This window comes from Rhamphochromis sp. 'chilingali', assembly GCF_963969265.1.
Source record: "Rhamphochromis sp. 'chilingali' genome assembly, chromosome: 9".
NCBI classification, from domain to species: Eukaryota; Metazoa; Chordata; class Actinopteri; order Cichliformes; family Cichlidae; genus Rhamphochromis; species Rhamphochromis sp. 'chilingali'.
Genome location: NC_137936.1, coordinates 38,768,852 through 38,782,249, shown reverse-complemented (window position 1 = coordinate 38,782,249; position 13,398 = coordinate 38,768,852). Strand labels below are relative to the sequence as shown.

At 45.8% G+C, this 13,398-nt stretch overlaps 1 protein-coding gene across 5 annotated transcripts in view; it reads left to right on the top strand.

The window, feature by feature from the left end:
* The window catches only part of pcbp4 (poly(rC) binding protein 4), a 199,203-nt gene that overhangs the window by 162,060 nt on the left and 23,745 nt on the right, over positions 1 to 13,398 (top strand). For all 5 annotated transcript variants that reach the window (XM_080892765.1, XM_080892768.1, XM_080892764.1 and 2 more), the window contains 3 exons: positions 7,598 to 7,639; positions 7,721 to 7,799; positions 10,678 to 10,733. In XM_080892765.1, coding sequence (XP_080748891.1) covers positions 7,598 to 7,639; positions 7,721 to 7,799; positions 10,678 to 10,733 — 177 coding nt within the window. The remainder of the gene's footprint in view (positions 1 to 7,597; positions 7,640 to 7,720; positions 7,800 to 10,677; positions 10,734 to 13,398) is intronic.

The window sequence follows — 13,398 nt, the reverse complement described above, 5'->3', positions numbered from 1 at the left end:
CACGTTATTCTTGACTTCATGTTTTGCTAACAGCACCTGCACCATGCAGGAAGTGAGCAGATAGCAGATTTTGGCCATTAATCTCTCCTAAGCTGTTTTAGGACAGCGTGATGAATAGTCTGCGAGCTGGCAGTACATCAGCCTGTAGGTCAGGTTTATGCACGTATGTTAAATCCACTTTAATGTGTTTGGGTTTGTTGTGTGTGTTGTGTGACTGTAACTGAAATTATGTGACTTACTGATCTGGGCATAATTTCTGAGCTCTTATCGTCTTGAAGTGTATCCAGATTTTCTCACATATCTCACGTGTACTCGTGCATGAATCAAACCTACAATCTGATAAAATTTTGCGCCTCTTCTACGAGGTTTTTTTCCCCCGGTGAGCGCTGGTGCATAAATAGCTTCATGTCAAGGGCGCGGGTGTTCAGACCAGACGTAACGGTCTGAGGTCAGGTTGTTGCGGCCGGTGTGTCGCCGTCATTAGCCAAACGTCCTTCAGCCAGACGCTGAACCCGCCATCGCTGCGTCGTGTTGGCTTAAAAGCGGCCTCGGGCCACGTTGCTTCTACATTTAAAATTCTTTCATCCAGCAGAGCCTCTGTGAGTGATCATCTGAGGGTGTGACTGCAGCGGCTCATGGCTTCATAAAAGATGCACACATCCCCTCTCAGCGTTTTTAAACGGTGTTTTTCCCGTCGTCACCTTTGCCTTTGAAACCCAGATCCACAGTCGGCAGCGTCTGCCCGACGAAGCTGAAAACCTCGTGGAGAAAAGCAGAGACAAACACACGGTAACCTCGGAAAAGCAATTTAGAGGAATGAACTTCTCTTTTCTTGTTTGAGCTGAATGGAGTGAATACAAGCTCGGCTGCTTCACTGTAAAATGTTCTTCTGACTCGAGGTAAATTGAAATGATTACCACAATAAATGAGTTTTTATTTTCAAATATGATTTTTATATTCTCGGGCTTCTCGACATCCAGTATTTCAGATTTTAGTCCGAAGAAACTGCTGGTGGTGTGAAAGTGCTACATCTTTAGCAAATGGTGAATGATCTCCTTGTTTCTTAATCGGGAAAAGGATTCAAGCCAAAATCAATCGTAATTAAGCCGTGAAACATTTAGAATAAAGTCTCTGGGATCAGCGCGAAGCATGAAGTCACTCAGCAGGTCGTGTTGTGTGTTAGAATTTACCATTGTTGTTCTTTGCGTGTCTTATTCACACTATAAGAAATGTTTAAATCTGATATTAAAGTGGATTTATTCAGCTTGGACGCCCAAGTTTGTGAATGAAATAACTTGAGAAGAAAGTCAACTGGATTTTAAAGTTGATGAACCATAAGTGCGTCAGGAGGCTGAGACAACAACAGCTCAGCCCACCTGTGGGTCAGACCTTGAGCTTGTGAGAGGCAACCAATCAGAAGAAAGTTTGTATTAAGGGGGAGGAGCTAAAAGAGCTTGCCTGAGTCACAGAGATTGGCCGAGTGAAACTGGTCACAGTGAGGATGCTGCACCAAAAACCTCTGTGTGGTTGTTTTTGATCACCAGACACTAACTCGCTTTGCTAACTAACGACCGAGCGGCAGCTTGTCACAGAGAGGACGTGGAGAAGGTTTGCCTTCAAAGTAAAAGCTCGGGCCTCAGCCTGAAACCAACACATTTTAAAATGAGCAACTTTTACTTTGAAGATAAGTCGTCTCTGTTTCCAGTTGGCATCACGTTCTTCGTTTGCTGAACGAGTAGGTGGCAAATGTTTGCAGACGAGTCTGCGTCTTCCATATAAACTAGAGGTAACCATGGCAACCTGTTAGTGACCAAAGCAGTCACAAGGAGGGTTTTGACAGCAGTTTCACCTAGCAACAGCGAGCAACAGCTAGCAACAGCTAGCAGACGCTCACCAACTGCATGTCTGTTGTTCTGAAAGTAAAACTCCCTGTAAATGTTTTAAAACAGCGTCTTTGACACGTTGTTGTGTTGGAGCTTCGCCACAGCTCCCGTTCATCATCCCGGCTGTGTGATTGTACTAAAACTGCAGTAAGTAAACGGACGATTATAAAGAAGCAGAAACCAAAACAGAGAATCTTTGTGAGCCACTGATCTGGAGACAGATCCACGCTGGCAGCAACACACACAGGTTAAATGGGATAAAAGCTTTACATGATCCAAGTTAGCCAAACTAAGCTCACTGACTACGCTGCAGATCAGCTGTTTGTCCTCAGAGACACAGAGACAGCGTGGCTCACAGACAGGATGACAAATAGGACTCTAGAAACAACACAAGTGTGCGAAGTAGAACAGAAGAGCACTTTACTCCATCACACTGACAGGCCTGCACGCCAACTATAGCTAAGTGGGGTGGGTGTGTGTGTGTGTGTGTGTGTGTAGCTAGCGGAGGCTCCATGGGACGGATGGGAGGAGAGACGGAGGGTTGAAGTGACAGGTGGGGGTGAGACGAGGAGACTGGGGGAGGAGAAATGAAGAGAAATGTAGAAAAACCTCGTCTTTGGTAACAAATCGATAAAAAGACGTTTAACATCGGAGGATCGGTCGCTCTGCTTTGGAGTGACATCAGTGTCAGTTTTGCTGTGAAGAATATTATCAGAATATTGTTACTTACATATGGGATTGATGATCGATCAGATCTTTTACACTCCTCTCATGACTGTTAGGTCCACTGATCAGCAGCTTCCCGATTGGCTCGTACGAATGACCGGACAGTCTCAGTCTCAGCTCCGAAACTCTTGAATCGTCTCTGTCCTCACGTTATTTCAGAGTTTTCTGCAGGCTCAGGATGTCAAAGTAAAGTGACAAAGTTTTAATCACCACACAGTGAAGAGTTGAACAGTAACCGTGGACTTGTCCTGCAGAGTTTTGTGTCAGACAGGAATCACCTCAGCACTCAAAAGCATGACTTGATTTTTGTTTTAATCAGAGAAAGTGATCATTACTGGTTAAGATGTGGCCACAAATCACTCAGAAGAACCAGGAAGCTGCTGGTACTCATCACGTGACTGTAGGGAAGAGATGGCAGGAGAGCACGAAGAAAGACGCAGAAAAGGATGTGAAGGAATGTTTGAAACGAAGAGGTTTTAGAGAAAAGAGCTGTGATGGAAGAAGCAATGGAGGGAGGGTTAATGCAGAGTTCAGTGACAGCGTGAGGAGATTAACGCCTTTAATTCATTATTAAGGCTGCAGAGAGAGGAAGAGGAGGCAGCGACTGAGAGACGAAGAGGATTCGTATACTGCGTTTGTGACGAGTCACATCATGATTGCGTCTCTCGCTCTGGTGACAAACTCATCTGCAGTAGTCATGGAGTCATTTCTGGGATTAAACGTTAATCTTTATTTCGAGATTGCAGCTGTGAGGATTTCTCCGGTGGGATAATTAGCTGTGATAACGTGTTTGAAATGGCATTAAGCATGTTTCAGTGAGAGTAAACAACGAGTTTTTAGAGGAAATTAGTACGAAGCTTTTAACTAAATGCAGGTAACGCAGGCTGTTTGGAAAAGAGGTGCTTAAAGCAGTGAAATCTGGATTTCCGTGTGTTCATCGTGGAGCCTGAAGTCGATGTTACCAGAATGGCTAAAATGTGCCATCGTCAGATTTTAGCTTAGGTGTCAAAGAGAAGAAGACAGTTTAGTGTTTCTGTGCAGGTCGATAGTCTAAGGAGCTTGGAAAGAAAACCATGTCACCTCTGAGACGTTTCACCTCTCATCTGAGAAATGGTGGTCTGAACATTCATGGACTGAAGAAGTCCAGTCGCGTAAATGGTAAATGGCCTGTATTTATATAGCGCTTTACTAGTCCCTAAGGACCCCAAAGCGCTTTACATATCCAGTCATCCACCCATTCACACACTGGTGATGGCAGCTACATTGTAGCCACAGCCACCCTGGGGCGCACTGACAGAGGCGAGGCTGCCGGACACTGGCGCCACCGGGCCCTCTGACCACCACCAGTAGGCAACGGGTGAAGTGTCTTGCCCAAGGACACAACGACCGAGACTGTCCAAGCCGGGGCTCGAACCGGCAACCTTCCGATTACGAGGCGAACTCCCAACTCTTGAGCCACGATCGCCCCACGATCGCGTAGAAGACACTTTAGTCGAGTTTCCCTTCGTGATGATGTGCGTTGGATCCTCAGCGCTCAGTGGCACTGGAAACCAGTGAAAGACGTTGGCTGAGGAGCCGGAGTCATCCCCACTGAAAAATAAAAACTGTGTCTGATTGTAGAGTCATTGCCTTATAATTGAGGGGACTGTTCCTGCACCTCAACAGGAACGCTTCATCGGTAAATGAAGTTAATAGGTGGCGTGATTGCACAGGGAGGGGTCTTCAGGAGGCAGCAGTGTATCCCGTCACAGTGGAAATGAGCGCCGTCCCACTTTGTTCAAACGATCCATCAGATTTAGACGAGTAACGTGTGTCTACTCCAGTGTGACCTTTCCCTTTCTTGGCTGTCTTTACTGGAGATGACAGGTGTCACTGCTCCGCTTCTGAGTGATCGGCTGTCAGAGGAGCTTTTTTTCGTCAAAGGTTGAACTTCACGCTCTGAAACAGCCTGAAGCGAAGCAGGATTATTATGTGAAAGACATGCTGACAGCCTTGAAAGATGTGACCACAGCGCTACTCTTAATTTGCTTCCATACAGTCGGAGGCTCCGGCTGTTTGTGCGGGGGAGACTAGCATCAGTTTTAGTTTGTGTATTTGAAGTGTAGTGAGCATATTTGCATTTGTGCAATAAGTACTAATACACTTCAGTACAATGAGTCTTTACTAAAAACAAAGGGCTATAGCATTACAAAGACTTACAGTTGCCCTAAAGTCAGGCGATATGTCAAATTTTTCCAGCCAACATTCATCGGTCCAAGAAACAACGATAGGTGATTTATTCATGCAGGTGACTTTTTGATGGGCGAAGCAATGTAATCGTGCATGGACCGATTTACCTATTTAGAACAAAGAAGTCCAAACATGGAGGAACTAGTTGCCAAAAACCCCCAAAGTCGTCAGTTTGGGATTTCTTTGGCACTAAACCGGATGAAAGAGGCAAAGCTGCCGCTGTGCAGACGTACGGCAGCAGCAAAGGACTCGAACACGACTAACTCGCATGAGCATTTAAGTGTTCGCCGTCCAGCTGAGTATGCTCGGCTATCACCAGCTTTCCATCAACAAGCTCAAGAAAAGCTTTTCACCAGCAGAATATCCAAAGTGCTTTTACTAAAACGGTTAAATATGAAAAGGACAGCCCCAGGTGGACACAGCGCACGCTGAATATCTGTCAAAGGAAGTGATGTCGTTTCATACCGTGGAAAAGGAGCCATTCGTCGAGGTGCTGAAAACTTTTGTCGAGCAGCACATGCTTCCAGGACGGAAATATTTAATCATATAATGCAGCACTATTAGTTTGTTCCATTGACTTCTTCTCTTAGCTTCAAACAACATCATTAGCAAACTGATGGTCGATAAATGCGTCCAATCGCTCAACCCTAATGCACACGCCTATAACACGTCCATTTTAAATGTACCTTTGTGTCCGATGTTGTATTTTTTAAGTATTCCTACACTGACGAATGAGCTGCTTGCATGGAGTCACATGACTCAGTCCATCTGTAGCCTCAACTCGCCTAAACTTTAGACAGCAGAAGAAAAACGAAGCCCATCCAAAGATAAGCTTTTATTCCTAAAAACCGTTTCTGATTGGAGAAACATGTTACCGTGGTTACAGCAGCTATTCTGGTTTACAGTGAGGTTCGTGGACGAGGCTCTGTGGGCGTCCACGGAGCGCTCCAGCAGAGCATCAGCGGCTGACTGAGGAGCTTCTTAAATATCGGCGCCGACATCAGACGGTCGTTCCTAAAAGGAGGAACAAAGTTCGTCAGTCTGACATTCTCTGCTGTCGTCTCCTGCTCGGAGAATCCCAGACGTGCGGGAGCAGACTCTTTCTGCTGCGTCTCTCATTCATGATGCATTAAACCGCGCATAAATATTTATATGGTGCTTTCCGTGTTGGACCCCGCACGGACCATTTGCATTAGGTAGACTTTCAGGTTCACAACGGTGCATAAATATCAAGCAGAGCTCACACGGGTCCGTTACTCTTATAGAGTCAGAGTCTTTGGAGCTGGATTCTGTGGATCCTCCACATCCCGGAGTGCTGCCAAAAGGAGTCAAAAGTTCAGCAGCACAGTCTGAGATCTCTTATATAAGGTTGGTCAACCTCGGGGAGACACACAAGCGTCTCTGCAGTGTCTCGAATGCATCCACACCAACTTTGTCCCGCTGCTCATGCACACACACACACCACCTCCCCTGCAGCCGTCTCATGCTTCGCCTGTGGACGCGCTGCTCCTCTTTGAAGTTCAGCGAGGGATTTGGGAAGCCGTCTGCAAACTCCTCGAGTCATGATGTTGGACAGATAAAACATGGACTGGATGATCGAGGGAAACTCGTTTTCATAGTCGTGTTTTCAGTAACTCCGAGCATCACGGAGCATTAATCCTGACGGCGTTTCCCTCTGTACTCGCAGAAGACGGAGGAAAAGACCTTTAACTGACGGGCTTTTCGGGGTCTTTGAATTGGTTTATGGGCTTTGTATCCGAAGCTCCGGAGAGATTGGAAAATGTCAACGTTTTTCATCAACTACTTTTTATTATGAGCAAAAGCTTCGCTGTATCTATATTAAAAATCTTCAAGGATTTAAAAATAAAAGGTGACACAGGTGCAGGTGAGAGTGAAGGTTTGGTTTCAGGCACAGAAAATACAGAAACTCGTGCGACGAAGGAATTTATAATCATGGCAAAAGTATCAACTTTAATAATAGCGCTTTTTTAGGCACCCAAAGCGCTTTACAGTTCCACTATTCATTCACACACTGGTGCAGGCAAACCACAGCTGCCCTGGGGCAGACTGACAGAAGTGAGGCTGCCATATCGCACCACTGGCCCCTCTGACCATCACCAGTAGGCGGTAGGTGAAGTGTCTTGCCCAAGGACACAACAACCAGGACAGGAAGAGTTGGGGGATCGAACTGGCGACCTTCTGGTCACAGATGAGCTCCCCAACCCCCTGAACCACGGTCGCCTTTGAAAACAAATGGAGATCTGAAAGATGGATCAAATGCAGAAGGTACGGAGCGCCTTGCTGCTTATCCAGGCCCGGGTCGGGGAACCAGCATTGTCAGCAGAGAAGTCCAAACCTTCCCATCCTTGACCATCACCTGCAGCTCATCGGCAGAGATACTGAAGCGTTCCCAAGCCGGCGGGAATGCTTCATTTCCAAAGAGAGACCTTAAAAAAAGTGTTACAATTTTCTTACAACTTTTAAGGAAAATCATAAATGATGCACGATATGTTTCAACACAGTTGCTGCAGAACTCTCTTCATCTACTTCATCTGCAGCTTTCACTAATCAGAGGGAAGATGTCTGATCGCTCTAAATGACCTTAAAGCAGCCGCACCAAACTTTTCCACATTTTAAAGCCTCTCCTGTCTTTTCTTGTCTGTCTGTTGGACTTTTGATCAAACTGAACCTCATGATGAACTCCAGGCTGGATGGATAATGAGGTGATAACATCAACCTTCTGTATTTTTCTGTTTCAGACGTATGCAGTACAGAGCCACTACGGCATTCCTCACTCAGAGGTAAACAGCTGCTTTATTCACTCTGCTCATCTTTGATATCGTCGCTTGTTTCTGTCTGATTTCCATCTCTGTTCCTGTCAGTTAGCAAAGCTGCACCAGCTGTCGATGCAGCAGCAAGGCCTGGCCCCCATCAGCCAGTCAGCTACACAAGTACTGCCTGGTATGTGCACGCACGCGCACACACACACACACACACACACACACACACACACACACACACACACACACACACACACACACACACACACAAGGAATTACAGGTAACCTCTTATTTCCAGCTCAATATTTGGATTCTTAGATTCTGCTCGAGCAGCTTTGCATGAGTCCCAGTTCAAAATAATCCTTCTTTATCTGACACTGGGGCTTCCCCCTCCATCCTTAGCCCGACTCTCTTCTGATCGGAGTCTACCACAAACTAATCTACTGATCAAACACATTCCAAGAGTCATTAACTTCTGATATAAGAGCTTTTCTCCCACACACTGATGGAGCTGCTTTAGCAGATGTTCTCTGGGTGAATCTGACAGCTGGATTTATTACAAAGAAGTACGACCTGTGTAAACCTGATATCTGTGTTAGATAAACATATACCTGTAGTAAATATTTAGCCTCAGAGCGATCTGCTCGTTAACATCTCTTTTCCCCCGCATGTCTGAATCTGCAGGTGTTTACAAGTCAAGACAAAGAGCGACTCACAGTCTCGGTGTCCGGCTCGGATTAATAGTTCAATATGTCGTATAATAAATCAGACTCCACAGAGAGGTTAACAAAATAAGTTTGTGTTGCCACAGAGCGGTTTGTGATCTGTGAAATAAAAGAGCCACAGAGGCTTTTGTGCTCACTGTAGTTTCATTATTGACTGATCTCCTCAGTGAAACCTGAAACCCTGCAAACCACTGTGCTTCCTGGAAAACGTCCATTTAACAGGAACTGCCTTTAATCTATACGCCTCCATGTGTCCTGTGTTGCCAGACGATTCCCACCTCCCTCTGACGCGATAACGTCTGCTCTCTGAGGCTGAGCGCTAAAGACTCAGGAGTCAGAGTGTGATAATGGTTCCCTCTGTCATTCCAAAGGAAATTAAGAGCCCAGCTCACTGATGCAGTCACACAAAGCGTACAATAAAACCATAACACTGCTGCAAACCTGAGCCTAAAACCTCAAACAGCCACTCGAGATTCTGGGAACTCTGAGCGATTTGACCGTCGTGTGCATGCAGCACATGTTGGTGACGTGCACGTGAGCGTGAGAGAGACGAGCTGTCAGCAGACGCATACGTGTTCAGTCTGCACACATTCGACTTTGAATCAAAGGACTAAAAACAGACGTCAAAGTCTGCAGCCTCTTAAAAAAAACAGACGGATTTATTCAAAAACCTTATTTTCATTTTGGAAAAGTCATTACGTCGAGTTTCATCATTCTCTTTATCAAAAACAACAGAGATGTTTGTAAAAATGTGTGAATGTTATCAGACATCCTCCGAGTTCAGCCTTTAAAATGCACAATGCTCTCTCTCCTGTCTGCGTCTCTGTTTGTGGGACAACTTTTCAAGTACATAATGAGGTAATGAATGCTGCACGAGCTTCATTCGGCAGCGCGGCTCTGAATTAGAATCTGTGCCTGGTGGCTTTGATTTGGAGCATCCAGCTGAACTTACAGGCCGACTGCAGAGCAGCTCTCTGTACTCGAACCTGGCCGGCAGATTTCTGGCTGCATCGGTGAGGCTCCACGCCGCTCTGCAGAACGGCTCTGCTAATCGACTAAAAGGTGGAAATCAAAGGTGTGACTGAGCAAACAGCTGATTGTGTTGGCCTCGTTAATAATAAGACCGCAGAGATGGCATCGTTAAAACAATTCAATTCAGGAAATTGAATAATTTGTCACAGATGCGGTTTTTGTAGCAAAGGAGAGAACTCCACCTCCACCTCTTCAGAGGAGCCAATCAGGTTCTGACGTTCCTCAAGGAGGGAAAGCAGCAACTATATAAGAGGACAAGGGACCAGAGGACAGAAGTGAAAGACAGAAAAGAGGTAGGAGAAAAAAGACAAAAGGACAGAGAAGAAGAATAGAATAGAATAAAATAGCCAGTTTTTTGTCAGTGTACATGTACAACGAAGATAAAGAAAAGGAGAAAATGGAAAGAAGGAAATGAGAGAAAGAACAGAAGAACCAGAGAGGAAACAGATGGAAAACATGAGTGCGTGAGGCATGGGGAACAAGGAAAATGAAAGAGATTTAAGAATGAAAACTAAGGCAGGGAGGGAGGAAAAGATGAGAAAGGATGAAGAAAAAGGAAAGAAAGAAAAGCGGAAGCAGCAAAAAGAACCATCGACGAGAGAGTCGTCACGTGGGGGCGACTGATTATTTCAACCCAGTCCAGGTAGAAAACTCATCAGACGTGGTTGGACGGGTGTCTCACACACTCACACTCACACACAGAGTTTCAGAGCGATCAAACCTTTCTGCAGCAAAGGACGTAAACGAGGGGAAGGTCCGGGTAAAGCGTATCAGTTTTTTGGCTCCTCGTTAGCCGGTTGGATAGAATCATCCAGGGCACAAATATATCGGTACTGCAAACCGTGGTCAGCGAGTCCTGATCGCAGGGACGATAAACTGGACAGCAGGAAGTTTTAACCCTGACAGAAACTTTCCTTCTGAAAGTAAAGTCATGAAAGCAGCAGGAAGAAAGGAGAGTATGTATGTACAGTAAGTAACGCTGACCACCCATCCTGACTCCAGCTGTGCTCACCAAATCAGAAACAGTGTTATTAAAGCGCAAACAGAGATTCCTTCATTTTCTATTAATGGGGTAAAATAAAAATATGATTTGTTGAAACGTTTTTCCTTCTTTGTTCTAGCTTTGCCCTTCTTTCAGTTTCCCTCCCACTTTGCTCTTATCAAAGTCAAACTAAGTCCCCGTTTGTGGAGGACGGTGATGAAAAAGAAGCCATTGGGGGTTTGTTGTGTTTTGATCCCTGATGATTTGGACGTTTTCTAATCATTCAAAATGAATTTTCTCTTTCTTCTCTCTCTCCCAGGAGGGATCGAGGCTAATTCCCAAACCACGTCTCAGGAGTTGCTCATTCCCAACGATGTGAGTAAGAGAGAGCTCAGCTCCAGAGGAGGCGTGTTTGCTGTTCTAAGTTTGTGAGTGAAAGTGTAGCGTGACTCCGGCCGCTAATCTCCTTCTACCTACACAAAAACACATGCCTACAGGTCAGCTCGTGCTCACTCCTACACGAGCTTCCTCCTCCTCTTCAGCGTTTCTCCTCCTCTCAGCCCACTCCGGCTTTCTGTGGTTTTGAACTGCTGATCTTATCGAGAGCAGCTCCTCCTCCTCCTTTATTGAGCTAGAACAGCAGCTTTACAGTGTGTAACGATGTTAGCGCGAACGTGATGCTGAAGTCGGTCGGTGTGTTTGCATTCCCCGTTTGTCTCTCCAAACATTCAAACTCCACGCCAACCTCCAGCCGCGGAGATGAAGCTTCGTCTGAAAAATGAAATCAATGCTGCTCCTCTGCCTCTTCATACATTTATATTTCTGCTGCTTTGTCAGATGTAAACATGCAGCTCCAAACTTTTCAGAGATTTGAGTCTGAAATTGTGCGGCTGCAGTTTTTGGTTGCTGTGAAGTGCTGCAGATAACACAGAGTGCAAATGAATGGTTTTAGTGGTTTCAGTGGGCAGATGTGTGGCACACGCTGGCTTCAGTCACAGCTTCTTCTCAGCTTTAATTAAGCTAACGAGTTGATATTTTCCCATCATTAGAAAACGTGTGTTCAGTTCAAGGTTGCGTTTAGATTTTATATCATGTTTTGTGAGTGTAATCAGCACCTGGACCTGGAGGGGTGTTGCAGTATATCATCAGCTGTGTTCTCCCACAACCCCCACCCCCCCGACTGCTGGCCCCGCCCCCGCCCGGTTCCTCTCTGTGAGCAGCCCTGCAGAGCTCCCAGTGGCTTTTTTTCAGACACTTAACAGTTCAGTATCGTGCTCAAGGACGTGTGACGTTTGATGGACGTGTCGACTGTTTCGAGGTCAAAGCGGCGACCTTTTGTTCCTGTGACAGCTTCTGGCCACCCAGCCTCCCCCCCTCCCCCCTCAGCCTCCCCCCCTCCCCCCTCAGCCTAAGCTCAGCCGTTTGATGCTTCGCCCTCTCTTTGGTTTGGCTGTGTTTACACACCATGCTCATTAAGCTGTTTACATGCTTCTGTAATAGGACTCCATGCCCGATCATTGGCTTACAGCTGACATGTACTTTGTGTGAGTGTTCAAACTCGCATGATAAAAGGAAAATTATGACAACATAACATGACTCACACTGAGCTGTGGAGCTCTCTCTGTGGTTAGCAGGTCAGGATTAACTTACTCAAACACAGTGTTTTAAGCACCTGGATGAAATGTCTGTCCGTCTGTCTCAGCAATGAGCTCATTAGAATTTGGTGCTCAAAGGTCAGAGTCGTCTAAGGAGCTTGCAAAGAAAAGCGTCTGGACTTGTTTGAGTTGCTTGAAGACGTTTCACCTTCATCCGAGAAGCTTCTTCAGTTCTAAGGTCAAATGGTGGAGAGTCCCAGATTTAAACCCAGTGGGAGTTTCCCCCCAAAGAGGGACAAAGGACCCCCTGATGATCCTCTACCTAATCACATGAGCCAAGATCAGAGTCTGTGACCTCAGACATTAACGTTGCTCATTTAGTCCGATCACGACAGTTTTCTGACTGCTGTTTGCATCTCTTATATTTGGTGGCACGGGTCTGTTTCTGCGACCTCACTGCCTTTTCTATGCACATCGAGGTGGGTTGCAAAGAGGCTTGCAGCTAGAGCGTACCTGTAGGGAGGCTAAAGCCTCGAATGTAACCTGTTGTGGAAACTGGAGAACCAACGGCTGACTAGTTATTCCTGTTAAATCCTTTGAAGTCTGCTGCCTGAGATGAAGTTGGTGCCTCATAATGGACGTTTTCTGAAAACGTGAAGCCAGGCTGTATATTAATATTAAGCTTTTAAAATATTTGCATTGTTTTTAATCAATATTGATGTTTTATAGACCATGTGAGATTGTCCATGATTTTGGACAATCACGGTAACAATGTATGCTGAAGAGACTGAATGAACAGAAGTGATGGACACTTTCCTGCTACTCTCCGAGTTGTAGTGAAACTGTGAAAAATGCAACACAAACGGGAAATGGGGACATGTTGGTTTTACTTTGAAATGTCTTTATTTCCATTTTTTAACTATTAGTTTTTGGACTTTTCTACTCAAATCTGAGGACACACAAGATGTTTTTGTTCTTCCGTGACCTACGTCCCCCAGGATTGAGCCACTGCCCTTCTGATTGGTAGATGACCTGCTCTACCTCCTGACCTGCGAGCTACCTTCACTTTACTCTTGTCCACTTCACGGGTTTAAGGCTGTTGACCAGCAGCAACAAGCTGACTGTGTGTGCTCAGCATGAACGTTCATAAAAAGCACCAAACGCTGGTTTAGATGTGGTTCACTGACTATCTGCACGTACACGGTGCTAAATAGGAGAATGTGAGCGGGAGGAGCCCGAGCACAGCCAGACAGTGTGTTTTTCCCATTAACACAGTGAGAGTATATATATTCCCTCTTTCTGCCTCACTTGACTCTTCCTCCACTTTGCCTCTCTCGGCATCCATCAGCGAGTGTTAGCCAGTCATTCAGTCTGTCACACATCAGCTGCTTAGAGCTGCCGTCGGCTCTGTCTGCGCACACACACACACACACACACACACACAC